Source organism: Sus scrofa, chromosome 12 (assembly GCF_054392235.1).
Source record: "Sus scrofa isolate SSC_HxYL_T2T_F1_AM1 chromosome 12, Sscrofa_HxYL_maternal_Yorkshire_Landrace_v2.0, whole genome shotgun sequence".
In the NCBI taxonomy this organism is placed as follows: domain Eukaryota; kingdom Metazoa; phylum Chordata; class Mammalia; order Artiodactyla; family Suidae; genus Sus; species Sus scrofa.
In genome coordinates, this window is record NC_139394.1 from 25472386 (window position 1) to 25498786 (window position 26401).

A 26401-nucleotide genomic window follows, 5' to 3' on the forward strand; every position below is an offset into this window, starting at 1 on the left:
CTCCCTCTAGCAGAACCCGAAGCAAACCCCCAGCTTCCGCCCAGTTCGGGGAGATCCTGGCATTACTTGGGGTCCACCACCCTCTTTCCCCGGCTCGCTGGGTAAGGGGGCTCCAAGGTCCCCGGGCCGCGCTCTCCACCACCCGCTGGTGTCGTCCCAGACCCCGCCGCTAGAAACTCGTTGGCCTCGCTCGTCCCTCGGCCTGGGATCCCGGGTGCGCGTGGACCGCACGCAGGCTCTGAACCGCGTATGTGGGACTCCGAAACGCGCGGCCAATTGCCCCCTCCCCCACCGCCGAGACGGGGTGCGACCGCCCACGTGTCGCCCCTTGCCCAGTCGGGTCCGTCCCTCGGGCTCCCGGGGCCAGAGGATCCGGAACGAGTTGGTCAAAGGCGAGGGAAGGGACCGGGGCGGATCCGCTTCCCCCTCCCCAGGCGGGCGGGGGAGGGGCCACCGCCCCCTCCTCCGAGCAGAGCTCCCGCCCCTCGCTTCCCCGAGCGCCGAGCGGAAATTACCCCCTCCCCCCGCGGGTCTGACCTGGGGACGTGGGCGGGGCTTCGCTCTCGGCCCCCAGCCCCCGGCCCCTCTCCCGCCTTCCCGCCCGGATCCAAATCCTGCACCCCAAACAAAGTTCCGAGACCCGAACCCATCGCTGGGAAAGCTGCTGTCGCTGCCGTGGGTGGGACTGGCGGAGAGGACTCCACCTGTCTGCCCCCGCGTCAGGGAGGGAGAAGGGGATCATTTGGATCTCCACCCTGTCACTCCCTCCCAGAGACCTCCCCCTTCGGTTAGCCCGGGTCTGCTCACGCGACCACTCCTCTTCCTTCTCTCCACCCCTCCCTCTCTCCCGGGGTCATCTTGGGCCGGAGCCGCGCTTTCCCCCAGGACCCCGAGACGTTATAGTTCAACAGCCGAATCCCGGGTGTGAGCCACCCTTTCTCCCGGGGGAATCCCGAGACATGATGATCCCCAGTTTCCAACCGCGATCCCCCGTATTCCTAGCTTCCCAGTCCCACGCTCGCAGGGCCCCTCGATCCACGATTCCTCGAGGCGAGGGAGTCTCCTAGCGCTGGGGCAGGGAAGGCCGAGACCCCCTTCTTAAAGATCTACGGAAAAACCGCCTTTCTTTTGAAATCGCCGGCTCGCGCGACCCCCTCTTGAAGACCCCAGAGTCCTCGGCTTCTCTTTGTCTATCTCAGCCGTCCCCCGCCTGTCAGTCGCTAGCAGTTAGCTGGGGTAGGGTGGGCAAACAGCCCCCATTCCCGACCACTCGAATAAAAAAATAACCGTACATTTTTACTCATTAAGAGGTGGGAGATTCTAGGCTGGACCACCCTCCCCCAGCTAGAGCCGGGGTTGGGGGATGGGTGGGGGCGGGGCGCCTCCCTAGGGGCCAGATTCTTGCAAGGGGGAGGGGGCAAGTAGAGCTTGGGGGTAGCAGCCCCCACCCACCCAGTTTACCCCGGGGGTGAGCTGAGAGCCCCCTAACCCCCGGGGGGAGTTTGCTGGGCTGGGCCGGGTTGGAGGGCCGAAGGGCCCTGAGGCGTCGGGGGGTCTTCCCCCTACAGGGTGGGTGGGGGCTTTCACCACGTGGCTTCGTCTTTTTTTTTTTTTTTTTTTTTCCGCTCCATTTTTTTTCAAGTCGATTTTATTTAGAGGCGGCGCCAGGGCGGCCGCGGAGAAACGTGACACACCAGCCCGCTCGGAGGGGTTTCGGACAGAAGGGAACGAGCTGCGCCGCGTCGTCCGCCTCCCAGCGCGCCGCGGGCACTTCTCCCGGGCCTCCCCGAACTCTCCCGCGACCTCTGCGCGCCCTCCGGCCGCCCTCCCCGCCCCGGCTCCGGACAACTTCAGGGGTGGGGTGCAAAGAAAGTTTGCGTCTGCTGCCGCCGCCTCCTGCCTCGGCCTAGGAGGCTCGCCGCCTGCGCCCGCCCGCTCGGCCTTGCCCGGGACCGCGTCCTGCCCGAGACCGCCACCATGAACAAGCTGTACATTGGCAACCTCAACGAGAGCGTGACCCCCGCGGACTTGGAGAAAGTGTTTGCGGAGCACAAGATCTCCTACAGCGGCCAGTTCTTGGTCAAATCCGGCTATGCCTTCGTGGACTGCCCCGACGAGCACTGGGCGATGAAGGCCATCGAAACTTTCTCCGGTAAGAGTGCACCCGGAAAAAGCACCGCGAAATCCCAGGACAACGGAGACCTGCTTCTCCTCTTTCCTTGCCCGCCAACTCCTCTCTGCCCCCGGCCTGCGGGGCTTGGCCTCGGTACCGACCCCCACCCACCTCCTCCGACGCCCCCTCCGTCCCCTCGCTGACTCCTAGCGAGGAAATATTCGGCTTTCCTCGCCCCTTCCTCCCAGCCCGAGGTGAGGAGCTGGAGGCTTTGGGGCGGTGATCCCCTCACCCCCCCCACCGACGGGGCGGGAGCCCCCCGTTGGCAGGAGGGGGGGCGCCACCTAAGCGAACTCCGTCTGGGCGTCTTTCTAGGCCGGTCCCTAGGTGTCCAAGGCTGGACACCCCCGCCCCCGCCACCGCGTGAGCACCCCTTCCCCTTCCTCCGCCCTAGGCCTTTCCAGGCGGGGAAGGGGGTCCCCGCTCTGCTCCGGGTCTCCCGGCTTCCGTGGGGACTGTAGCCTTCGGGCCCGACCCGAGAGGAGCGGGGTCCCGCCTCCCGCCTAGGGCCCGGGGCTTGAGCCATTTTGATTTGAAAGTGGGGCGTGAGCGGGGTGGCGCGGCGGCGGCGGCGGCGGCGGGTCGCCATGCTGCTTCCCGAGACGCCCAGGCCGGGCCGAGAGGCGCGCGCCGCGGCCGCCGGGGACCCTCCCCGCGGGGCCCCGCTCCGCTCCCCCCGGCCTCGCCTCCCGGCCGGCCCCGACAGGTGACCGCCCCGCCGCCCGAAGCCTTTCTCCCGGGCTGGACAGAGAAATAAAGTTTCTTTCTGCACCCCCACCCCCACCCCCACCCCTCGCCATAGACTTTGGTAGAAACGGGGAGCCCTTTCTCTCTCGGCCCCTTCTCCCCACATCTGGGAGCTGAAGAGGCCGCCGGCCCACACGGACGCCTTCGCACCTCTACCAAATCCGGCTCCCGGTGCCGTCCACTACTCCACCAGCCCCAGTGAGAGAACAAAACAAAAATTCAGAAAACGATCATGGATTTATAGAGTCCACCATTCCCCGAGCGACCTTCTCGCATCCGGCTGCGGAACCCACTACCAGGATTCCTAGGACGATCTCAAATCCCAGGAACTCCTGAATTACCCAAATGTCTTTCTCCTTCCTTTTCCCGCTTCCCCCCAGCCCCCGTGCAAGCTCTCATGTTGTCTTTTTCAATTTCATCTTTAGGGAAAGTGGAACTGCAAGGAAAACGCCTAGAGATTGAACACTCCGTTCCCAAAAAACAAAGGTAGGAAAGATATCTTCTCGGGGGGGGGGGTCAGCCTGGGGGCGCAGAGAGGCAGTGTTCAGGGGTCCTTGGTGTCTCCTGTGGAAGAAACCCATTACTGGCCTTCCCACCCCCAACTCCGGATGTTGGGGGCAGGGAGGGAAGATTGGCTAAGATCTTGTTATGGGTGGTTTACAGCTTGTAAAAAAATAAGCTGGGGCTGGGGTGGGCTAGGGGGTGTTACTCGGAAAAGTAAAAGGGAGCAAAAATAGGGGAGAAGCCTTGTGGAGTTTGTTCAGGGTGTTGGGGGGCCATGTTTGTGGGGAACCTAAAAATCTTAGACTCAGACATTTTCAGCAACTTTCTAGCGGGCCTGGTTTTTCCACCCTTCCGGCACCATCATTTTTAAGAGGGTTGGGGGGTGTCCCCTTTGACTCTCTAGGGGAAGTGGAGTGAGTTCCTGCCCCCAAAGAATTCTGTGCTTGTGCTTTATTTCTGCAACAGGCAAGGACATTATTATTTTCTTTAACAGCCCTCCACCTCGAGTCCCTCCCATCACGTCCTCCCCTCCCAATTGGATTTTGCAAATATGCTTTGGCTGTACTATCCTTTCCGAGCCCCCCACCCCCACTCCTTCAGTCCATTGTTACAAGGGGACCATCTGGGGTGAGAGCTTTGTGTTCAGGCTGTGAGCTGGGGCTCTTTGGAGGGTCTAGAACTCCCTGGATGAATGGGTGTGTGTGTGTGTGTGTGTGTGTGTGTGTGTGTGTGTAAGGGAGACAGACAGACAGAGACTGTTCCAATACTTTCCTCTTCCTATCCTCACTTTAGCAAAGTGGGGTACCTCTATCATGTTATCCCCAAAGCTGATTCATGGTTCAGATCTTTCATTGAACTCTGGCTGGGAAGTGTAAGGGCAGAGTCTGCTTTCTCAAACCTGACTTTAAACATGTTGACAGTGCAGAGTTTTTCTCTCCTGTTGCAGCCCCCAGTAAATAATCTTTGAACCTCTCCTTCCTTTCTCCGTTCATTTCAACTGGAAACTTGCTGCATTTCAGAATAGTCCTCGTCTTTTCTGGGTGGAAAGGTGGAGGAGGGTGGCTATGCTTATTTTGACGGCAGGGTCTAGAAAGTTTACTGTGAGAAAAATCTGTTCAGTGGTTTGGCTTGAGATATTTAAGTAACTTGGAACTATTGTATCTATAGATGATCAATAGGGCTTGTAACTATGTTTATAGAGCTTGTGATTTAACCTCAAGTGCTTGAAATACTCTGTTATTGGAAAGGCAATTAGAGTTAGGAGTAAAGAGGCAATAAAATCAGGAGAAAGAAAAAACGTCTTATTTATTTGGAAGCATTTCCTGGAGATGGGAATAAGAAATATGTATACTGACAACAGTAGATTTATTGAGAAGATTGTGGATATTTGAACTGAAAGCTGAGTATCTGAAACATGTTGATGGGAAATAACCAGAATAACTGGAATTCTGAAATATGTGGATTTTTTTTTTCTTTTGCTTTAAAGGATGGTTTAAACTTTAAAGGGAATGAAGTAAAAAAGCAAGAAAGTAGCAAAATGTGACAAAATGGCACCCAAAACATTTATATTTTAAATTTCATGATGCTCTGTATTTATAGATCCTTTTCCTTAAGCCATCTGCTTGCTTTAAAGCCATTTGTAGGCTCCTTCTTTTTCCCTCCAAAATGTTTTGCTGAGGGCTTCTTTGAGCTGGGAAGGAGTGGGGTTTGTGAGGCGTGGGTACACAATCTTCCCTTCTATCCCCATATTCAATCTTTTGTGTATTCGTCCCCTTCCTGAAATGATTTTGGAGCACAAACATTGAGTCAGTTGTGTTTTATTTTTTTCTCTGGGTGGTGGTAAGGCACGTCATTTTTCTAGAATGAATCAATTTTTGAAGTTTTAGAATTTAAAAAAAGAAAGTTTGTTTTCGTGAAGTCAGTTTGCTCTATCATTTGGTGTTCTCTGAGGAAGCATGTTGTGTATGTGTTTTTAGCCTGTCTGAAAAGTATTTCTTCAGTTGGTTTGTTCCTGGCTTTTTCAGTCTCATGGATGTTTAGAACAGGAACTAGTTAATTAACTATGACTAATGTATTTTAAGCAAAATGAACAATGGTGCATATATATTTTGTGTGTGTGTGTGTATAGATATATGTGTGTGTGTGTATGTATTGTTTCCACTGTTTTAAACAGAACTAACTCTTCTTGATGTACTCAGTTCCAAATGAATTGTGACTTTAAACATTTCTAAGGGATTCATAATAACCGAGCGATCTGAATGTTCCTGGGTTTTTGTGTTTGTTTGTTTGCTTTTTTAGAGGATGGATATCAAACAAACAAAAGATAATATTTTATCAATTGCCTCTGAGCAGCTCTGATTTTGAAGTATTCGTGTTTTGCTTTAACTTTATATCTATCTGATAAATATAATTTGTTCCTATTTAACAACTCGAGACTGAGCACTATATATTTAAACTGAAAACATTAATTTTAATTTTTTAAGTGAGTGACAAATTTCTTGGAGATCACTTTCCCAAATCCCCTCTTAGCCAGTGCTGGAATTTTGGTCAAGAGTTTCGGCTTACTGTTGAAAATTTGTATATATTCACTGTTAAATAGTAAGACAAAGGAAGACCAAAAGCATTTTAAAAACAGTTGTGGAAAGGGTTTGTGCGTTGTTGTTTTTTAATTTTGAGACCCGAGTAGTTAAGGTAAAGGGGTACCATCTTAGTGAGACTTAGGTATTTGGGGAGAAAATACTTTAAATTCCTTAAAAGGGAATTAACCTTTTGTTTCATTTGCCACTGTGAGTGCCTTTTTCTAGAGGAATGTGGCCTAAAGATAGCATACCTCCTGTCAACTGGTGTCATCACAATAAAAGGTGTTGCTTTTAAGGAAGAAAATGAAGAGATTATTGCATTTCTCTAGGTGAAATGTGTTAAAGACTTTGATTTCCTTAGGCAGGCCTGTTTTCTCTGACTCAAAATGAGGTGGGCTAACACTTTCTCTTAAATTTCTAACTATCAAAAAGCACACAGAAATTGGTCTCCTAGCCTGCAATAAGTGTGAGAACTTTCAGAAGAGAGAGTGTTCAAACTTTATTCTGATTTTATGGTTTAATTTTCTAAAGTTAGTTGCTTTAAAAATCTCTGTGATGGGATGTCTTGTAAATGGCAAAAATAATTTTAAGTGATTTGCAAAGACTGAAGAAATAATTGGATCAATAGATGTTTTCGAAACAGACAAAAACTTTACCTTTCAGCAATGGGTTTGCCTTTAAGGAAGATTGTTTTCAGGGGCTGAAAGTGAATTATAAGGGGGTTAAGAAACAAGGGGGAATGTCTTTTAAACACAACAACAAAAGAGAAAAAGTGCTGGAGTGGGGGGATTTTCAGGCACTTTAGCTTTAGTAGTTATAGTTGAAAGATACATCTCACTAAGTATTCAACAAATAAGTTTAAAGTAGAAACAGTTTATGACACTTTTGGTAAAAAAGGTTTTCTTATTACTATTACATTTTTTTGAGCTTTAAATAAGTCGAAGAAGCCCAGTTGATTCTTCATGTTTCTGCACTGTTTGGAGGAAAAGCGGAAATCAATTCACTTTCTCCATTTTAATTTTCTCCTAGGAAGTAAATTTACAAATTCATAAATTAAGTTTTCTTCACTGCTGAAGAAGTACTCAGTATTTCAAGATGACTTTGCTAAGAACAGTGGTATTTGACAATCCTTTGGAAGAGTTGTAGGTTTCCAGAACCATTTACTTTCTGACCCAAAGTAGAAAGATGAAATTTTACCCCAGGGGTTTCCCAGATGTTTGAGTAAAGAGGGAAAAGAATTGTAATTCCCATCATTAATTTATTCAAAGTGTAGTTAACTATTCCAAATGTAAAGTTTTAATGGCACAGATTTTGCTGGAACAAGAGCAAAACATTCTTTCTTATAATTATGTTTTAGAGACAAAATACATGACATTAGCCATTGGAACAATCTTGATTCAAAGGTTCAGAGCTTCTGATCTTTCAAAATTACCTTAATATATGTTTTTTGAATCATATTTTATGTGTTTGGGTACTTTTAAGGCTTATTTTTTGAGTTAATTTATTCTCTGCTTTAATGTGTAACAGCCAGTTGACAAAGATACCTACCATTGAGATAGGCTAGAGAGTAGAGAATTTTAAAACATTACAAAATTTTTTCCAGATCTGGGTTAGTTTAAGTGAAAAGAGGGAGACCAGTAAGTGCTGTTTGTAGAAGTTTAAGGAATTTTGTGTTGAAGAGAGATGTATTGGTTATACCTGTGTTGATTTTCGTGTGTGTGTGTGTGTGTGTGTGTGTGTGTGTGTGTGGAAGGGGTGGGGGGAGGGTGTTGGTGGTGGTGTTGGTGGTGGTGATGTTGTCATTAGAATAAAAGGCTTTTGAAGAACAGACATTTTGCCAGCTGTTAGAATTTAAATTCAGTCTTGTTCGCTCCCCATCCTCTTAAAAGATTCTCAAAATGTGGCTAATGCCTTCCAGAAAGTGCAGCTTAGATTTTGGGATGGGAGTGTTAGGGAGAGAAAAGGGGAGGAAAAAAGCAGCAGGGGAGACTGGAAAAATCAGACGAGTTAGTCCTGGGTTGGAAATTCCAGACGGGGAAAAAAAGAGAGAGAGAGAGCGATGGGGGTTGGGGTGGATTGCCCGCTTCCCTTTTAAAGAGGAGCGGCTGAAGGCGCACAGCGACCCACGGGGGAGAGGGACGCAGACACCAGGTTTAGAAGACGGGGTGGTGGGTTGAGCTCAGGGCGAGGCGATCGTTGCTTTCGGAGTTGTCTGCCTTCCCTTGGCTTTTTCAAAAAGCAAAGAAAGTCGCGGCGGCGCTGGAGGCGCTTCCTGGAGAGCCCGCGCCGGCCCCGCTGCCCTAACCCTTCCCCGCCCGCCGCAGCCCCAGCCCAACCCGGGCCTCGCAGGCTCTGCCCGCTCGGCGCAGGGGCCCCCGCCTGCCTTTGAACCAGCCCCTGCCCGGGAACTGCAGGCCTGGGTCTCCGAGGAGGGCTTCCTTTCCCAGGGTCCCCGAGAAGCCGGGCTGCGGAGCGCTGGCCAGCAGCCTCGTCTTCATCCTGGGAGCCCCCAGATCCCCAACCTCGCCGTGGCGTCCCCGACCTTCCGCACTGGGAGAGGTCCCAGGCCCTGGGTGCAGACCTCTCTAGCGCCGGCGCTGTCTTCAGCCCTTTACATTGGAAGGCAAAAGCTAAAGCCTGGTGGGTAAATGTGGAGTGAAGAGGCAGAGGAGCCAGGAATTGGGGTGGGTCAGGGGAAAGTGAGAGGATGAGAGAGGTGGAGAGAAAATGGAGGTGCTCAAGCCCCTTGGCCAGGGGGCAGTAGAACCTTGGGAGAGTTAAGCAGCCTTGTAATCTGTAATCTTTAGAAGGTGGACTGTGTGTCCCCACATCCTGAAACAATAACAAAGGGAGTAGTAGTAACCAGAGGTTCTGTGATGGGCTTTAATTCACCTTGAAAAAGATTGCTAGCAGGTCTTCCAGTTGGCCACTGGCAAGGCTTTGAAGAGCTTTCTCAGAGTCTCAGCCTGTGTTCGAAGCCACCTTTGTGTCAGATTTGCATACCATTTCCTCCTGTGCCCAGTGCGCACCTTTCTAAATGCCTGTCAAAACAAATAGAAAGTCTCTTCTTAAAAAAAACTCGAAGTGGCCTCAAAGTGCGTGCTTATTTGGTTATTACTAAAAGTTTGATTTGGCTAGAAAATGGTCATCCAGAAGAGCACCTGTGATAACACAAACCATTTCAAGGGCGCGTTGCCAGCAGGGAGATGTCCAGCCCCCAGTTTGTTAACTGCATTCTAGTAGAAGAACTTGGGTTTCGTACAAAGTGGGTACAGGGGTGGGGGGGTCATCCTAGTATTGAACAAGCTAAGCCAGTTTAGTAAGACCTGCTTCTCCTTCGCAGCCAGTAGGCTTGCAATAAATAGTTTGTGATAGGAGTTCCCCTCGTGGCTTAGTGGTTAATGAACCTGACTAGTATCCCTGAGGATGTGGGTTTGATCCCTGGCCTCGCTCAGTGGGTTAAGGATCCGTTGTTGCCGTGAGCTGTAGTGTAGGTTGTAGGTGCTGCTGGGATCCCAAGTTTCTGTGGCTGTGGTGTAGGCTGGCAGCTGCAGCTCTGATTCATCCCCTAGCCTGGGAACCTCCATATGCCTCGGGTACAGACCTAAAAAGAAAAAAAAAAAAAAGTTTGCAATAAATAGTGGAATGAAGGCACAACAGGCTTGAACAAGCTTTCACCCTAAACTCAAAACTGCTGAAATAAAATGTGTGTTGATTATGGGTAAATCAGAGGAGAAAAATAGGACTGGACCCCGTCATTTTAATGTAGTTGGAGAAAACGTGATTTTCAAACACTGAAATGTAACTGTGTACAGAACAAACAGCACCAGTGACCAGTGATGCAGTCCCAGTGCAGAAGTCCAGGCTTTCTGGGTTTGATGCTCTGGTCTTGTGGCACAGGGCAGAGAGCATAGTGAATCGTCAGTAAACTGCTTTTGTATGAAATACAGAGCAAACAGCTGGGTGAGCAAAAAGATTTTTGTTTGACTAGATTGTCCAGATATTTTCAAGACTCCTGAGGACAAGTCTGATTATTCGGCAGGTGATGGCATTTTGGAGGCTCAAGGCTCACAAGTGACCCGTCGGGAAGGATGGCTATTTTGTTCGTAGTTTAGGAGGAGGGTTGTGCAGAAAATCTGTCGTAGAGAAGACAGGAGAAGTGCAAGCGTTCTCTTCGTTTTCTCTTTCATTTTGCGGCATATCTGTTTTGTGGATTCTAGACAATTCTTTCAACATTTCTTTAGGAAAAGTGAGTTCAGGAAGGCTTCAATTTTGATTCGAGTGAGTTTCAGTTAAAAAACTCGTCCTTCATGTCGATGTTTTGGCCATGGAAATGTTTTGAAATGGAAAATGTTAAGTCTGAGTCAAGTTGGGTTGCATAGTTTAATTTCGTTGATTGGGTATAGTTAGAATCGTTAAGAGGAGAAATCAGAGAATTTAGAAATTTAAAAAGTTGCTTTGTGTAAAGATTGCAGAGTCTGGGTTCTTTGGCGTAGGCGCAGGGAGGACAGGAGTCATTTTCAGAATTCTTGAGGCTCCAGGAGGGAGGGAGGAAGCTCTATTAGGTCAGAGTCTCATGACCTACCTGAGGTCCCTCACTCCGTCCTACAGGAGTGTGGAGGAAAGGTCCCTCCAGCAGAGCTCCGTGCAGTGACTGGGAAACTGGACAAGTTACCTCACCTCCTTAAGCCGCAGTTGCCCTTTATTGTAGACTGGTGCTATTCCACGTTACTATTATTATTTGTTTTAGATACGGACCTGTGCCTCCTGTCTTTGGACTGTGTGTAGCAGCTTGGCCGTATATCTATCTAAGGCAATAGGTAGGCTATTCACGTATCCTTCTGTGTATTTCAGGTGGAGCATTGATGGATAGGCATGTTGAAGGGGATTTGTATGAGGGATGCTTTTGATAACCTGTATATGGAGAGGAAGGGCCGCCTTGTGGGAGAGCGAGTTGAGGCTCATCAGGCTCTTCCCCAAGACCCCTAGATGTGGACCCCACCACTCTGTCTCTTAACCATCGTCTTGCGGAATGGGCCATCTAGCCCCTTGCTGATGCCCTCAACCTGGGCCAGGTTCCTAGCTGAAATTTCACAGCTCGGTGCCACTGTCAAAGGCGCATGTAGGGTAGGTAAGGACATTGGTGAGAGGGGAACTGCCCTCCTTCCACAGGTGAGGTAGGTGTTGTAAGAATTCAGGCTGATGGAGACTCTTAGAAGTCTGAGGAAGGAAGGAACAGCAGCTTCCCTGACTTGGTAGGAGAGAGGCATGTTTGTCTTGAAGCAAAAGCAGGCATTCAGGAGTTGGGGAACCCGTGGATGCGGAGGAAGTGACTGCATATGTGGCTGTCCCTCTGTGCCCTCTTGCATGACAAAACCATGGTGGTCTCAGTTTCTCGCCCTCGTCTGCAAACAGTCCCTCTCCAAAGGTGTGCTCCGAACCCAGCCTTGTGTCCACTTCAGCCCTCTCTACTCAAAGGGTACAGACACGCACCCACAGACCTACAGCCCCTTGGCACATCTCAGTTCAGGGAATGAGGATTGAGCCTTCTCTTGGGGTCGGGAGGGGAAGGGCTTCAGTCCGGATGTGGTTTTTGGCCATTTAACTGGCTTGTGACTTTAATCAGTTACAGTGAAGGGTTCTACAATTAGTTTATGCGGGATGATGTGTGTTGCCGCTTTTCTGGAGTGGCATTTGGGATTGCTTGGGGCTTGTCAACTTTCCATTAGGTACTCTGAGGAGGAGAAAATGAGAGGAGACAGGAACTGAAGTGGGGGCTGCTGGGTGGAGTAAACTTGGTGAGGATATCTATTCAGAGTTAGACATGTTTATGCCACTTCCTCCTCCAGGTCTCTAAGTTGCTCGGGAGGAGAAGTCCAACTGTAATAGAGAGCAGTTGCCTTGGCAGGGTTTGGAGACCGAACCCTAAATTAAAGGGCAAAGATGATCCTTACAGACGTGGCTGTTGGTGGCTGCAGCCAGTATGTTCTGAGCAAGGGCTCAATGAAATAGGATGTTGGCTGGGGAGGCTGCAGAGTTCAGAAGAGTAATTTAATGGGGAAGAAGGGAAAAATCTAGCTGACTGAAGTTATTTTATCTAGAGGGTTTCCCTCCCAATGTTTATTACCATTTGATTCAACGCTGCTTCTGCAGACTGTTTTAGAAGGAAGTGGCATGCTGTCTGTCCAGAATAAGCTGTGGGGGACAAGAAGGGGGATAAAATGATCTTCACAGACCTCACAGCCTCACAGACCTCTGAGACGATCCCTCTTTCACTTTCCTGCCCTTGCCCCCGACCACCCTGGATGAGTTGTGTCCTTTAAACAGACCTAGAAGAGGAGCGATGCCTATCTTGGCCTAAGCTTCTTTTGCGCTCCTTTTCAGAACCTCACACGGTGACCCCTTCAGCCTGCATGTGTGGAGGTCTTGTCGCTCAGTCATTAGGCATTTTGGGGGTGGAGGAGGTGTGATTTTAAAAACACATATTTTAGGGGCGTTCCCGTTGTGGTTCAGTGGTAACACACCTGACTAGTATCCTGAGGATGTGGGGTCCATCCCCGGCCTCGCTCAGTGGGTTAAGGATCTGGTGTTGCTGTGGCTGTGGTGTAGGCCGGCAGCTGCAGCTCCAGTTCAGTCCCTAACCTGGGAGCTTCCATATGCCATCGGTGTGGCCCTAAAAAGCAAAAAAATTTTTAAAAAGTTTAAAAATACCTATTTACAGCTGAATTCTGTGAGAAAATATTTAACATGGTATAAACAAGCTTGCATATTGCTGCAAAGCTTGGCCCCTCTAATCTTGCATTCTATTCCTGCATGAACCCCCCTTATTTTTATCTATTCGGAGTCTACTATTGACCTGCCTTCGGCCAAGTACTAAAAATAAATACAGTGAAGAACAAGTGAAAGATTTTGGTCTTAGAGTGGAGAAGGCAAGGAAATAAAATTTATCAGTTCATTTTTACTAGGAGCTTTTAGATTCCCCCCCAATCCTTAGTATTTTAAAAAATTATTTAAAAATTTTTATTTTAAAATTGAAATCTAATTTTTATATTAAAAAATAAAAATAGTATGAAATAATTAATTAAAATAATTTATAAAATGTACCTTTTTTTTGGCCACACTCTCAGCATGTCGAAATTCCTAGGCCAGGGATCGAACCTGAGCCACAGTAGTGGTGATACTGTTGTCTTTAACATGCTGAGCCACCAGGGAACTCCCAAAACTTACCATTTTAACTGTACAGTTCAGTTATATTAAGAATATTCATGGAGTTCCTGTCGTGGCGCAGTGGTTAACGAATCCGACTAGGAACCATGAGGTTGCGGGTTCGGTCCCTGCCCTTGCTCAGTGGGTTAACGATCCGGCGTTGCCGTGAGCTGTGATGTAGGTTGCAGACGCGGCTCGGATCCCGCGTTGCTGTGGCTCTGGCGTAGGCCGGTGGCTGCAGCTCCGATTAGACCCCTAGCCTGGGAACCTCCATATGCTGCAGGAGCGGCCCAAGAAATGGCAAAAAGACAAAAAAAAAAGAATATTCACGTTGGTGTGCAACCATCCTCTCCATTCATCTACACTCTTTTTTTTTTTTTTTTTTCTCTTTTGCCTTTTAGGGCTGCACCCTCAGCATATGGGGGTTCCCAGGTGAAGGGTCAAATCAGAGCTGCGTCTGCAACCTACACCACAGCTCATGGCAAAGATGGATCCTTAACCCCCTGAGCAAGGCCAGGGATCAAACCGGTGTCCTCATGGATACTAGTTGGGTTTGTTACCGCTGAGCCACGACGGGAACTCTTCTTGGACTCTTTTCATCTTGAGAGACTGAAACTGTACCCAGTAAACAGTAACACCCCCTTCCTGCCTCCCTCTGGCCATATTTAAAGCATTGCCAGTTTTGCTTTTCCTTAAATAGTGGTTACCTCCTCATCCTATGGGATGGAGTCTTTGCCTGATCCTTCTCCTGAATTAAACATTTGACTGACTGGGTTTTATTTAGCATTATTGAGTCTTTCAGGGCAAAGAAGGGAGACAGGGAGAGGAAGCTGCACAGAAGAGGTGCAAGATGAAGTTCCTGCCCTCTAGCTTTGTCACTTTAGAGCCCGGAAAAGCTTTGGGACAGCAGAGGCCAAGAGTCTGGAGGCCAAGAGACTGGAGCCCGGAAAAGCTTTGGGGCAGCAGAGGCTGGCGACTGAGAGGCACCCAACATTGGGAAGGAACAGAGGAGGGAGGCTTTGTGTGAGCGAAGCTGTCTTTCTGGAGGATAAGTAGAAAACAATAGGAGTGGATTCAGGAGAGTAATGTGGACAGGCAGGGAGATGTTTGTGGGAACACAACTCTTCTGGAAGAGAGGGGTGGCATCCTAGCAGAGAGAGGCCTCAAGAAAGGTATGGCAGATGTCCCTGTCTCTTTGCTTGCTAAGGCGCATCTTTGCTCCAGAGCTCTGTATGGGTCAAAAGATGAGCTCCTTCTGCAATTACAGGGAGCATTAATTGAGTATCTCCTCCAAGCTCAGCAGTGTTTCTTTCATTGAGTCCTAAGAACCCTGTAGGCTTTAGTCTTCCTTCTACAGAAGTAGCTGAGCTCGAAGTCGTTACAGTAACTTAGCCAAGGTCCTATTTTGAGCAAGTGGTAGTGCTGGGGTTCAAACCTAGGCTTTCCTACTACCTTCAAGGCTGGGCTCTCTGAAAGGGTAGAAACAACTGATCCCCTAACTCTCAAGAGGAATTGAGTGTTTGGGGGGGAAGAGCATAAGGTTAGCAAATAAAAACACATCCAACATTCATTTCTCCCTGCTCTGAGGCGCTTTCCTCCGTAGGTGTTTCATAGCTGCTTCGCATTGTATTTTCCTCTCACCTTTGGTATTTTCAGGCGATCTTGAGTGATTGAAGAAAACTAAGAACATTCTTCCCTTGCTGGGCAGCCATGGTGGGAAATGTGAATTCTGCTCTTAATGAAAAACACTCAGAGGGAGCTGAACCAAGTGCAGAAGGACTTGAGTGGTTTAGGACTCAGGTGTCAGTCTCAGCTTACTCTTCCCCCAGATGTGTGTACACTGTGAGGTCTGGGGTCTTCCTGGGCCACATCTCCTCACCTGAAACCTCCCCATTTCCATGGACCCCATAAAATAAGCAGGTAGGTATTTTGAGTTCTAAGAGCTTCATCCTTTGGCATTCTTGTAGGTACCAGGGCTGGAGTCTTCTGCTGATTCCACCCCCCCCTTCCTTTAGTTTGGGTTCAAACCTGGGGAAAATGGGAGGTTAGGGGAAAGGGCAGAGATCTAATGGCTTCCCCTCCCATCCCCCCTTCTCCTAACAGGAAAGGACAAAGAGTTGACCTTTGTTACAAGCCTACAGAATCATAATTCAGAACTCATATGTGTTTTTGAGGAGCAAGAACACAATTACCTTTTCCTGAGAAGCAGGAGCAGGTTTCATGGTGTAGTGACACTTGCTAGCGAGTGTCAACCTGGGACTAGGCACTTAACCTCTCTGAGCCCCTTTTTGAACTGCAGAATGGAAATAAAAATATTCTCAGTCTTCTGTGGTTTAGGGGATCAAATGAACCTCTTGTGCTGTAGGTTCATAGTAGAGTGTGGACTGTACACCCTAAAGTACTGAGTAAACAAGAGTTATTAATCAGATTATCATTAACTGATGACACCTCAAGAGGGCAGACAAAGAAAGTCCTTGGCACCCCCCCCTACACACACACAAATGCCCTACGCTGCATGGAGGTGTGATTCTTCGATTATAAATTTTCTGCAACCGTTCCCAGAAAGCCCTGGGAGGAGGGTCTTTTTTCTCCAGGCCCAGAAGGCCCCTTGGTTCCACGCCCCCCCCCAGCCCACCCCACTCCCAGGCCTCAGTTCCTGCCTTCTCAGTGGGAGGCCTCCCGGCCCGGGTCCTGCCTCCTCCCACAGCCCAGCCGAGGTCTCGAAGGAATGCCGCCTCCCGGGCCATTTTCTCCCCTCCAGCTTCTGCGGCCCCACTTCCAGCCCCCTCCCGGCCCCTACCCCCAGCCGGTTCCCACTTAAATGCTTGCAGGCCTGTTTGCAGGCGGGAAGCCCCCTCCCCCACAGGACCACCTCAGTCACAGCCCTGACCACAGGGAGGTCGGGTCTGGATTTACTAAAGGACCCCGGAGGGGGAGCCTGCCCCTCGCTGGCTGCCTGGCTCGCTGATGGGGTCGGGTTTCGGCCGGTGGCTCTGGAGAGAGAGAGAGAGAGACAAAGGGCAAAGTCCCGGTCCCCACCCCCACCCAGCAGCCCCCGGCGCGTGTCCCCTCCCCCTTCGGGCCCCGCGCGCGCGCGCGCGCGGAGCCCAAGGGCCCCCCTGGCCGGGTGGGACCGGCTGGGGCTAGACGGGATGCTGAGGGGTTCTGGTTCTGGCGGCAGAACGTTCTAGACCGCCGGCCCCGCAGCAGAAGAGGGGGGCCCCGGGGCATCCTCTGTCCTGCTCCTTATGCTCTGCCAACTCGGCCCACCCAGCGGCTGGGGTGGGAGGGTGAGCGCTCGGCTTTCCCTGGGCGAGGTGAGGGGCTGGGGGAAGGGGCCGGCCCACGTGGGGCACAGGACCGGCGACGCCAGCCCGGCCGCTCAGCTGCTCGGCCCTTCTCAATTGCCCGTTCATGAGGGCGCCCCTCCTCCCCCCAGCTGCTGCCAGCCCTCCCCCATCCTCAGCTGCTGCCGCCCTTCCCAGGCACCTCTCTTTCTCAGTTGCCCTGCCCGCGCCTGCTTGCCACTGTCCTCTTGAAAGGCAGGGTTCGCCGCCCCGGGTCCCCTGGGCTGTGAGAGCCGCTCTCTCTGTTGCGGGCCAAGGATGGCTGAGAACCACCTGGGATGGCGCTCTTAGAACGCCGGGCGGAATCTTGGGGCTGGGGAGAAGCCTTCAGAGAGGGCATTTGGTGCCGGCACAAGCCAGGGCAGACGGGTATCCCTGTCAGAGGAGCGTTGTGACGAAGAATCACCCGCTAGAAAGAAACACCAGCTTCTCCCAAGTTTTCCGCCACCAACAGGTCTGTGTTGGCACTTGGAGGGGAGACAGAAATTCCTTGAGGTTGTTAACCTCCTGTTGGAGGGACACAGCCAGGGCATCTTTCCACGCATTGGGTAAATTATTCTTTTTCGATCAATACTGGCATACATTCTCATCCTTTCACAGGGGTGGAGAATTACACATTCCAAGAATTACCCTAACTCTACTAGAGTCTTTCTCAGTACAAATTCCAAGTTGCCCAAGACTGATTTCTCTTGAGGCCGGTCTAGTTTTCCTTTGCTTTGCTTCTGAGGGCTCTGCCTCAAAGCCCTAGCCTTGAGCTGTGTTCTCCAGCTTGCAGCTCCCTCCTGAGGAGAGACTCGGGGGCCTTGCTCCATTTTCGAGGCATGTCCCATGATGCTTTCCATTGAGTGTCAGCTCCATCCTCAGCCAGGTCTCCAGGCCCCAGAGTGTCAGACCTTTTTAGCTCTTAAGCTTTCTGGAGAGATGCCGACATCTCCACTGGGGGTGGGGGGTGGGGGGGAGGTGAGAGCTAAACCAACCTCTGGGGAGGCTGGGGCAGGAAATGGTCTTTCTATCCCCCATTCACCTTTCCCTCAGTCAGAGGATATTAACCTCTTTCACCCCCCAGGGAAGAGCCTGAAAATGCCTCCTACTCCAGCAGAAGGATGGTGAGCCCTGTTAATTTCTCACCCCCTGGAGTTCCTGTCAAGACACGGCCAAAAGGAATCTGACTAGTATCCATGAGGACTTGGGGTTCCAAGGGGTTCTGGATCCCTGGCCTCCCTCAGTGGGTTAAGAATCTGGCCTTGCCGTGAGCTGTGGTGTAGATCTCAGACATGGTTTGGATCCCATGTTGCTGTGGTGTAGGCCGGCGGCTACAGCTCTGATCTGATTTGACCCCTAGCCTGGGAACCTCCGTAAGCTGCGGGTGTGGCCCTAAAAAGAAAAAAAAAAAAACTCACCCTCACCATCGCTGCCTCTACCAGCAGGGCGGCACTGCTCACACTGGGTCACCTCTCCCATTTGTCTCCGCATGTTCGGTTTATTCTGATGGTTTCTTCCCGCCTCCTGCTTCTCTGTAGAGCTCAGGAGGCCAGCTCAGGCTGGAGGAGCCCCTCAGGTGAAAGAGCACAATTCTAGGCAGAGAGCACAGTGGGGGGAGCGAGTGGCAGTTGGCGCAGGCCCACTTGGAATTTGTCTGGAAAGAGCTCCACTGTCTCAGCTTCTGTTTTGGCTTCCTCTGGCACTGCCCAGATGGGCAAGGAAAAAAAATGTGGGCTCCCTAGTCAAACCATTTATTTCCGAGATGAGCGAATTGAGCAAAGTCTTCCTCTTTTGCTTGCTCTCTAGTGTAGCACCTTCCCACCCGGCCTCGCACCTTTGCGCCCCTGCCTATCCCAAACTGAGATGAAATTTTGCAAGACAGAAATTTTGGTGACTACACTTTTTCCCTGCTAACAAATCTCTCTGACAGTCATCCAGCCGTATTATAGTGTAGTTAGCTCTTCTGCAAGTTAAATCCTGTGCCCAAATTGGAGCCGCATGCAGTAAAAGCCAGTTGGCACGCACTTAGCCATACAGAATATGGGCATTTTTCCTGCTGCTGACATTGGGGCTCTACAAGCTTCTGCTGTGTTAACACTTCTTGTCAGAGAGAAAAAAGTGAGGTTGATGAGATGAACATAAAACAGCCTGGGAGGAGAGCTGAGTTCTAGTCCTACCTCAAAAATTGCCAAGTCTCTTTCCTTCTCCTGAGGCTCAGTTTCTCCATCTATAAAATGAAGATGACTCCTTGGGACCCTCTCAGACCTCAGTGTACAAACCTGATTTCCTTCCTCCGTGTAGGACTCTGATTTACTCTGATTTTCTTCGACTGGAACTCTTCCTCTTGCCAGGTGTGCGTGCGTTTTTGGTCATGTAAGAAGCCTAATGAATCCCCCTCTTCTGCCCTGACTCCACGGAGGCTGGGAGCGTATTAAACACCTTACAGGAGCCTTCCAAAGGAGAGGCTGTAGGGTTCACGCCAGAGTCTCTCCCTGAGAATTGCTCTTCCTTTCTGTCCTCAGCATTAGTTCGGGTGTCAGAGCACGTGTGGGACAGTGCATATGTGCCACCTACATTTTTAAAAGACCACGTCCACGGGACCACAGTGGTGTCCCTGCCTTCCAGTGTCCCTTTATAGAGACGTTCTCCTCGGCGGCAGCATCTGCTTTGCCTGGTCCTACACCTTCCAGTAGATGAGTGTTTTCCTTTCCAGCCTTTACCCTGCGCATCAGCCCGCCTGTCTGGCTGCCCTGCCTCTGGATCCGCCTGGCACAGAGCCCTGGGCATTGCGCCAGTTCCTCCTCCCCTCCCCGGCCCCGCCCCCTTTCTCAGCTACTACCATGCTTGGAGCGTGCCAGGTCCGCCCCCTTCAGAAGCTTTCCTAGACAATTTTTTTTTTTCCACCTCTCCACCCTACAGGCACAAGGGGAGGAAGGACTAGGTCAGTGGTGATCTTGTGGAAAGGACAGAGGTTGGCACGTTAGGACATCTTTTATGTGTGATTTCCAGCTGGGAAAACCAACTGGGATGGGAGCCAGCTCTGGGGGGCGGTGCTTCTTCTCCGATGTCAGCGGCATGGGAGTTTGGTTGAGGAGTCCACAGGCTCAGTCACTTCTGAAGGGATGTGGTGGCCAACCTACCTTCCTGACAACCTTGTCCTTTCCCTTCTCCCGTCCAAAGGCCAAACTGGGGTCCCCTGCTGGACTGTAAACTCCTGAAAACAGGGGGCTTGTCTGGCCTCTTCACCCCTCCCTGCTCTGTACTGCAGCACAGGCCCTTGCACTGTTCAGTAGAAATGTGTTGCAAGCCACATATATGAGTGTAACTTTTGTAATAGCCAGAGTAAAAAAAGAAAAGAGGGGAGTTCCTCTTGTGGCACAGCGGAAACAAATCCGACTAGGAACCACGAGGTTGCAGGTTCGATCCCTGGCCTCGCTCATTGGGTTCAGGATCTGGCATTGCCATGAGCTGTGGTATAGGTCGAAGATGCAGCCCAGATCCCATGTTGCTGTGGCTGTGGCTGTGGCCGGCAGCTGCAGCTCCGATTAGTCCCCTAGCCTGGGAACCTCCATATGCTGCGGGTGCGGCCCTAAAAATACAACAAAAAAAAAAAAAAAAAAGAAAAGAAAGTGAGATTAACGTAAAAGTTTAATTGAAACATTCTTTTAAAAGTTGATTCAAAAGATTATTAGTTCAGGGAGTTCCTGTTGTGGCTCAGCGGTAATGAACCTGACTAATATCCATGAAGATGCCGATCCCAAGTTGCTGTGGCTGTGGTGTAGGCTGGCAGCTGCAGCTCCGATTCAACCTCTAGCCAGGGGAACTTCTATATGTCGCAGGTGCGGCCACCAAAAAGCAGAACAAGCAAACAAAAAAAACCCACAAAAAGATTATTAGTGCAAGAGTTCCTTTTGTGGCTCAGCAGGTTAAGGACCCAATGTTGTTTTTGTGAGGGTATGGGTTCTATCCCTGGCCTCACTCAGTGGGTTAAGGATCCAGCATTGGCTGCAAACTGTGTCATAGGCTGCCAATGCAGCTCCAATTCGACCCCTGGCCCAAGGACTTCCTTATGCTGCAGGTGCAGCTGCAAAAAGAAAAAAAAATTTAGTTTGCAATTCCCTGGTGGTCGCCTGTGTTGTCATTGCTGTGCTTGGTCTCTGCTGTGGCACCAGTTCAGTCCTGGGCCTGGGAACGTCTGCATGCTGCCAGCACGACCAAAAAAAAGATTATTAGTTTAATATGCAGTCAGTGTATGGGAGTTCCTGATGTGGCTCAGGGGCTAACAAATCCAACTAGGAACCATGAGGTTTTGGGTTCAGTCTCTGGCCTTGCTCAGTGGCTTAAGATGATCTGGTGTTGCCATGAGCTGTGGTGTAGGCTGCAGATGCGGCTTGGATCCCAAGTTGCTGTGGCTCTGGCATAGGCTGGCGGCTACAGCTCCTATTAGACCCCTAGCCTGGGAACCTTCCTCCATATGCCTCGGGTGGGGCCCTAGAAAAAAAATGCAGTCAGTGTAAACAATGAGGTATAGTTTATTTTTAAGGGAGTACTAAGTCTTAGGAACCCAGTGTGTATTTTATTCTGCTGTTGAGTTGCGCCTGTCCCAATTCATATACTAGATTTTCCTTGGAAACATTTGATCTGTATTTATGGAGATTCCGTCGTGGCGCAGTGGTTAACGAATCCGACTAGGAACCATGAACTTGCTGGTTGAATCCCTGGCCTTGCTCAGTGGGTTAACAATCCAGCATTGCCGTGAGCTGTGGTGTAGGTCACAGACGTGGCTCGGATCCTGCGTTGCTGTGGCTCTGGCTTAGGCTGGCAGCTACAGCTCCGATTAGACCCCTAGCCTGGGAATCTCCAAATGCCGCGGGAGTGGCCCTAGAAAAGGCAAATTGCCAAAAAAAAAAAAAAAAAAAAAAAAAAAGACAAAAAAACCCCACATTTGATCTGTATTTAGAGTTTATAAGATTTATAGTCGCAAAAGTTAACTTATATAAACACTTAAATAAAAAATTCAGTGGCTGTAGCCACATTTGAACTGCTCAGTAGCCACCTGTGATTAGACTAGTGGCTACTGTAGTGTGGACACACAATAGGCCCAGGGCATAGTAGGTGCCAAGAAAACGTAGAATGACTCAGAGCTGGACACCAGAAACCTTGAAGTGGTAGTGACCTTATTAACTGCTGATTAGAATTAAAAGGGCAGGTGTTAGCCGTAGAGAACAGACCTGTGGTTGACAAGGGGGAGAGGGGCGGGAGTGGGATGGACTGGAAGTTGGGGGTAAACCAATACATTTAGAATGGATAAGCAGAGTTCCCATCATGGCTCAGTAGTTAACGAATCTGACTAGGAACCATGTGCTTGCGGGTTCGATCCCTGGCCTTGTTCAGCGGGTTGAGGATCCGGCATTGCTGTGAGCTGTGGTGTGGGTCGAAGACGCGGCTTGGATCCTGCGGTGCTGTGGCTCTGGCGTAGGCTGGTGGCTACAGCTCCGATGAGACCCTTAGCCTGGGAACCTCCATATGCCTTGGGAGCGGCCCAAGAAATAGCAAAAAGACCAATAAATAAATAAATAAATAAAATAGGCAAATAATAACTCCAAACTTGGTTTACTAATTGCCTTGGGCTAGTTTCTTGCCACATTTTTGAGGAGATGCTGAAGTGGACCTGGCCATGATTGGAGATAAATATTTGGATATATGGGAAGGTGTCCTAACTTTGGGCTATGGATGGATTCCAAAGCTTTAATTAACCCCTAAAATCTTGAAATTGTGTGCAAAATGTTTGCATTTTTTTCCAGTGGGAAGTGTTCTTACCTTTTATCATGTTTCCTAATGGGAACCAAGTCTTTTAAAAAGGAGGGTTAGGAATTTCCATTGTGGAGCAGTGGAAAAGAATCCGACTACTATGAGGTTGAGGGTTCAATCCCTGGCCTTGCTCAGTGGGTTAAGGATCTGGCTTTGCCCTGAGGTGTGGTGTAGGTCACAGACGCGGCTCGGATCCCGAGTTGCTGTGGCTGTGGTGTAGGCCGGCAGCTACATCTCTGATTGGACCCCTAGCCTGGGAGCCTCCATAATGCCGCGGGTGCGACCCTAAAAACAAAAGACAAAAAAAAAAGTGTCACGGAGTTCCCCCCATGGCACAGCGGGTTAAGAATCTGACTTGAAGCAGTTCAGGTTGCTGTGGAGGCATGGGTTTGATCCCAGCCTGTCTCAGTGGGTTAGAGGTTCTGGTATTGCCACAGCTGTGGCTTGGATTCAGTCTCTGGCCCCAGAACTTCCATATGCCGTGGTTGTGGCCACTGTAGATAGACAGGGTTGATCTCTGTCTGAGGACACAAGATCCAGTCAAATGGACTAATCCTAATAATCCTTATTTCACTGATGTGACGACCAGAGAGCCGCAGGCCTGATTTTCGCAAGACCCCTGAGCCTGCTCGGCAGAGAATCACCGCCTGGGGGAGGGGTGGAGGTGAAGGGTCTAATCTGGAGATCCTGGCTTAATCCTAGTTTTCTGGAGAGATGAAAGTCCAGGTTTGACTCTGATAGGGGCCTCTGGGAGTTGGGGCACCAAGCCTGAAAAGACTTCCAAAACCTACTGCTGCCTCCTTCCTCCGCACCACTGGCTTGCTTCACCTGTTTTAAAGGAACTCTTTCCTCTAGGGCAGGGTGAGGCTGCCTGCATGATCGGAGATGGCGCCCTGCCCTCTGGGAATGGGGGTGGAAAGAGGAAGGAGCTGGTTTGCAAAGGGTTAGAGAAAGAATGTTCCCTGGGGCACTTTTTAGCTGTCCTCCTGAAGACCTGGAGACTGTGCCCAGAGTGCATTCTGCCCTCTTGGGAGCGGCGCCCCTCTTGACGCCAACAGCCAGATCCTTAACCTCTAGGCCACCAGGGAACTCCTGGAGAGGCCCTTTTCTGAGAAGGGTCCCATTTGTGCATCCGCTTCTCTCTTTCCTCCTGGACCTCAGCCCACCCTCCCTATGCTCAGCAGGCTGCTCACCACGGCCTGGATTTTTGCTTATAAAAATAATAAAACAGGAAAACCTTAGACCCATTAATTTTGAACCTGAAGTGACTTTAAAATTGGGTGCATTTTAATTATCTTTTTTTCTCTCTCTCTTTATGGCCGTAACTGCAGCATATGAAAGTTCTCAGGCCAGGGGTCAAACCCACACCTCTGCAGTGACCTGGGCTGTCACATTCAGGCTGTCACATTCAGATTCTTAACCCACTGATCCTTAACCCATCACCTTGCTTTAAAAATTGCTAAATCATGTCCAATCTGTATTCATTTCCCTCCTGATTACTTTTTTTGTTTTGCTTTTTGCTTTTTTGGGGCCACACTTGTGGCATGTGGAATTTCTCCGGCTAGGGGTTGAATTGATACTGTAGCTGTTGGCCTGCACCACAACCACAGCAATGCCAGATCCGAGCTGAATCTGTGACCTAGGCCACATCTCACCCACTGAGCAAGGCCAGGGGTAGAACCTGCATCCTCATGGATACTAGGCGGGTTTATAACCCAGTGAGCCACAACAGGAACTCCCCCGATTACTTGAAAGCAAATCCTATATATGTCATTTTATCTGTAATTATCTCAGCATGTAGTTCTAAAAATCAGTATGGGGAGTTCTCCTCGTGGTTCAGCGGTAACAAACCTGACTGACATTCATGAGGATGAGGGTTTGATCCCTGGCCCCGCTCAGCAGTTAAAGGATCTGGCATTGCTGTGAGCTCTGGAGTAGGTCGCAGACATGGCTCAGAATTGGCATTGTTGTGGCTGTGGCCTTGGTCGACAGCTGTAGCTCCAATTTGACCCCTAGCCTGGGAACTTCCATATGCTGCAGGTGCAGCCCTAAAAAGACAAAAAAGGAAAATCAATATGACTTTTTTTTTTTTTGTCTTTTCTAGGGTCGCTCCCACGGCATGTGGAGGTTCCCAGGCTAGGGGTACAATCGGAGCTGTAGCTGCCAACCTGTGCCAGAGCCACAGCAACGTGGGATCCGAGCTGCATCTGCAACCTACACCACAGCTCATGGCAACGCTGGATCCTTAACTCACTGAGCGAGGCCAGGGATTGAACCCACAACCTCATGGTTCCTAGTCAGATTCGTTAACCACTGAGCCATGACGGGAACTCCAATGTGACTTTGAAGTATTAACAATTCGTGTGTGTGTGTGTGTGTGTGTGTGTAGTCTTGTCTTTTTAGGGCCGCGCCTGTGGCATATGGAGGTTCTCAGGTTAGGGGTCATGTTGGAGCTCCAGCTGCTGACCTACACTACAGCACATGGCAATGCTGGATCCTTAACCCATGGAGTGAGGCCAGGGATCGAACCTGTAACCTCAGGGTTCCTAGTTCGGATTTGTTTCCACTGCACCATGACGGGAACTCCTTAACAACGTTGTTAAATATCTAATCAGTGTTCAATAACCACAGAATCACTTTTCAGCTATGGAAACATGCATCGTAAGGAACAATAGGTGGGATGTTTTGACTCACTGGAGAGCAGCACCCAGGTGCACTGTTCACTAGGTTCTGTGAACTTTGAATATTTTAAATTTATACTCAAGACAAAAGCTTTTTTTTTTTTCTCAGCACTTGGCGCAAGTTTCTGGACGAGGGACCAAACCTGCCCCACAGCAGCAACCTGAGCCACAGCAGTGACAACACAAAGGAACTCCCTCACGCCAAAGTTTGACTGTGTTTTGGCAAAGCTTTTGTCTCCTTTCTGCCATCAAAAAGGCAGCACATGAGTTCCTGTTGTGGCTCAGTGGTTAATGAACCTGGTTAGTATCCGTGAGGATGCTGGTTTGATCGCTGGCCTTGCTCAGTGGGTTAAGGATCTGGCGTTGCCCTGAGCTGTGGTGTAGGTTGAAGATGTGACTCGAATCTGGCGTCGCTGTGGCTGTGGCGTAGGCCAGCAGGTGTAGCTCTGATTTGACCCCTAGCCTGAGAGCCTCCTTATGCCTCGGGTGCGCCCCTTAAAAGGACAAAAGACTCCCCCCCCACACACACACACAAAAGGCAGCACAAGGGACAGTGCAAAGAGCCTGGAACCAGACAGACTTCAGGTTCAACTACTGGTTCTGGCTCTTAGAACCTTTGTGACTTGGTAGGTCCCAACCCCTCCCTCTCAGGGCCCTGGTTACAACAGAGCCAAGGTTACCGTGGTCATGGGTAATGGGAGGCTTATAGGAGTGATGAATCTGAGCCTGGCATCTGGTGAGCTCTCCGCAAATGTTAGGTTCCTTTTTTATTAAAGTTCTTCCTTAATTGAACTGTTTCCTTCCCACCCAGTCTAAGTCAATGACAGTGTCTTTGAAAAGATGAAAAGAGTGTTCCCTGTCATGGCACAGTGGAAACGAATCTGACTAGGAACCATGAGGTTTCAGGTCTGATCCCTGGCTTTGCTCAGCGGGTTAAGGATCCGGCGTTGCTGTGAGCCGTGATGTAGGTCACAGATGTGGCTCGAATCTGGCGTTGCTGTGGCTCTGGCGTTGCTGTGGCTCTGGCGTAGGCCAGCAGGTGTAGCTCTGATTTGACCCCTAGCCTGGGAACCTCCATATGCCTCGGGAGCAGCTGTAGAAAAAGCAAAAATAAAAAATAAAAGGGTGAAAAGGACGAGAGCTTCCTGCCCAGGGAGAACTCCCAGCCATACTTCCGGGTGTCCAGCTCCTGTGCTTCCTGAGTCTCTTACTGTCCCACTTAACTCCTTAAGCTGTTGCTCGGATGCTGTCTCCCTGTGGTCTCTCCTGGAATCTCCCCCTGGGCCTGAAGAATGGTCACGTGGTCCCTGTGGCCCTCGTCCTCTGCTTGTCCCCAGCAACATTAGAAGGAGCATCCTTTCGGAGTTCCTG

General features: G+C 50.1%; 1 protein-coding gene across 2 annotated transcripts in view; it reads left to right on the plus strand.

Moving 5' to 3' along the window:
- The first annotated feature begins 1680 nt into the window (after positions 1-1680).
- IGF2BP1 (insulin like growth factor 2 mRNA binding protein 1) overlaps positions 1681-26401 on the plus strand; it is a 47880-nt gene continuing 23159 nt past the window's right edge. For both annotated transcript variants that reach the window (XM_003358080.5, XM_005653968.4), the window contains exons 1-2: positions 1681-2152; positions 3346-3406. In XM_003358080.5, the coding sequence (XP_003358128.2) occupies positions 1978-2152; positions 3346-3406 (236 nt within the window). In that variant the 5' untranslated portion in view covers positions 1681-1977. The remainder of the gene's footprint in view (positions 2153-3345; positions 3407-26401) is intronic.